The sequence below is a fragment of the Penaeus monodon genome, chromosome 15, assembly GCF_015228065.2.
Source record: "Penaeus monodon isolate SGIC_2016 chromosome 15, NSTDA_Pmon_1, whole genome shotgun sequence".
Taxonomy (NCBI): domain Eukaryota; kingdom Metazoa; phylum Arthropoda; class Malacostraca; order Decapoda; family Penaeidae; genus Penaeus; species Penaeus monodon.
Window position 1 is genome coordinate 31,335,121 of NC_051400.1, and position 653 is coordinate 31,335,773.

General features: G+C 39.7%; 1 protein-coding gene across 1 annotated transcript in view; it reads right to left on the reverse strand.

The window, feature by feature from the left end:
• The window catches only part of LOC119581937 (alpha-(1,6)-fucosyltransferase-like), a 17,115-nt gene that overhangs the window by 8,937 nt on the left and 7,525 nt on the right, over positions 1-653 (reverse strand). Inside the window, exons 3-4 of the mRNA XM_037930109.1 lie at positions 495-547; positions 59-299 (exon numbers count right to left, since the gene is read on the reverse strand). Coding sequence (XP_037786037.1) covers positions 59-299; positions 495-547 — 294 coding nt within the window. The remainder of the gene's footprint in view (positions 1-58; positions 300-494; positions 548-653) is intronic.

A 653-nucleotide genomic window follows, 5' to 3' on the forward strand; every position in this document is an offset into this window, starting at 1 on the left:
GCAAGCGTGTTGCAGAAATCCTCTCTTTCCAGGACCTAAGACTACTCACAACCAGTACCTGAAATAGTGTTTGATATCCTCTATCGCTCCTTTGAGGTTTTCCTCTTTAGTTTTCCCCGAGACCTGAGTGCTTAATTGCCGTAGGAGTCCCAGAGAATATTGCCTGTTGTTGTAGATGTTACTCTCCACTTGTCTGTAGATCTGTTCTGTTTCCTCGTACCATGTATGTCCTGCGTTAGACTCCCTCACTCTGCCTGCGTGCTCGACGGTGAAATCCGTATGTCTGAGGCTCGCCACGACTAAGGAGAAACGTAAAAGCCATTCCTTTCGATGTTTATTATTTTAGAGAATGGGACTGAGTATGATTTTTGAAGGTTCACTTCGTATGTATCACAGTAATAACATTTCATTATATCTTCGTGAAAAAAGAGTGAATGGGGAAGTACAAATTGAAGATAGAGAGATGTATAAGCATAAGTTTCAACAAAACTAACCTGAATAGTGGCCTGTTCCCCAAAACTTGTTTAGTTGTAGCCCAATATATGGCCTGCAATTTTTTTTTTGAAAATAAGGAATATTACTGTATGCATATTCAAATACTGGTATCTGGCTAGCTAGCTAGCAATCTGTTTATCTAAACATTCATCTATCAT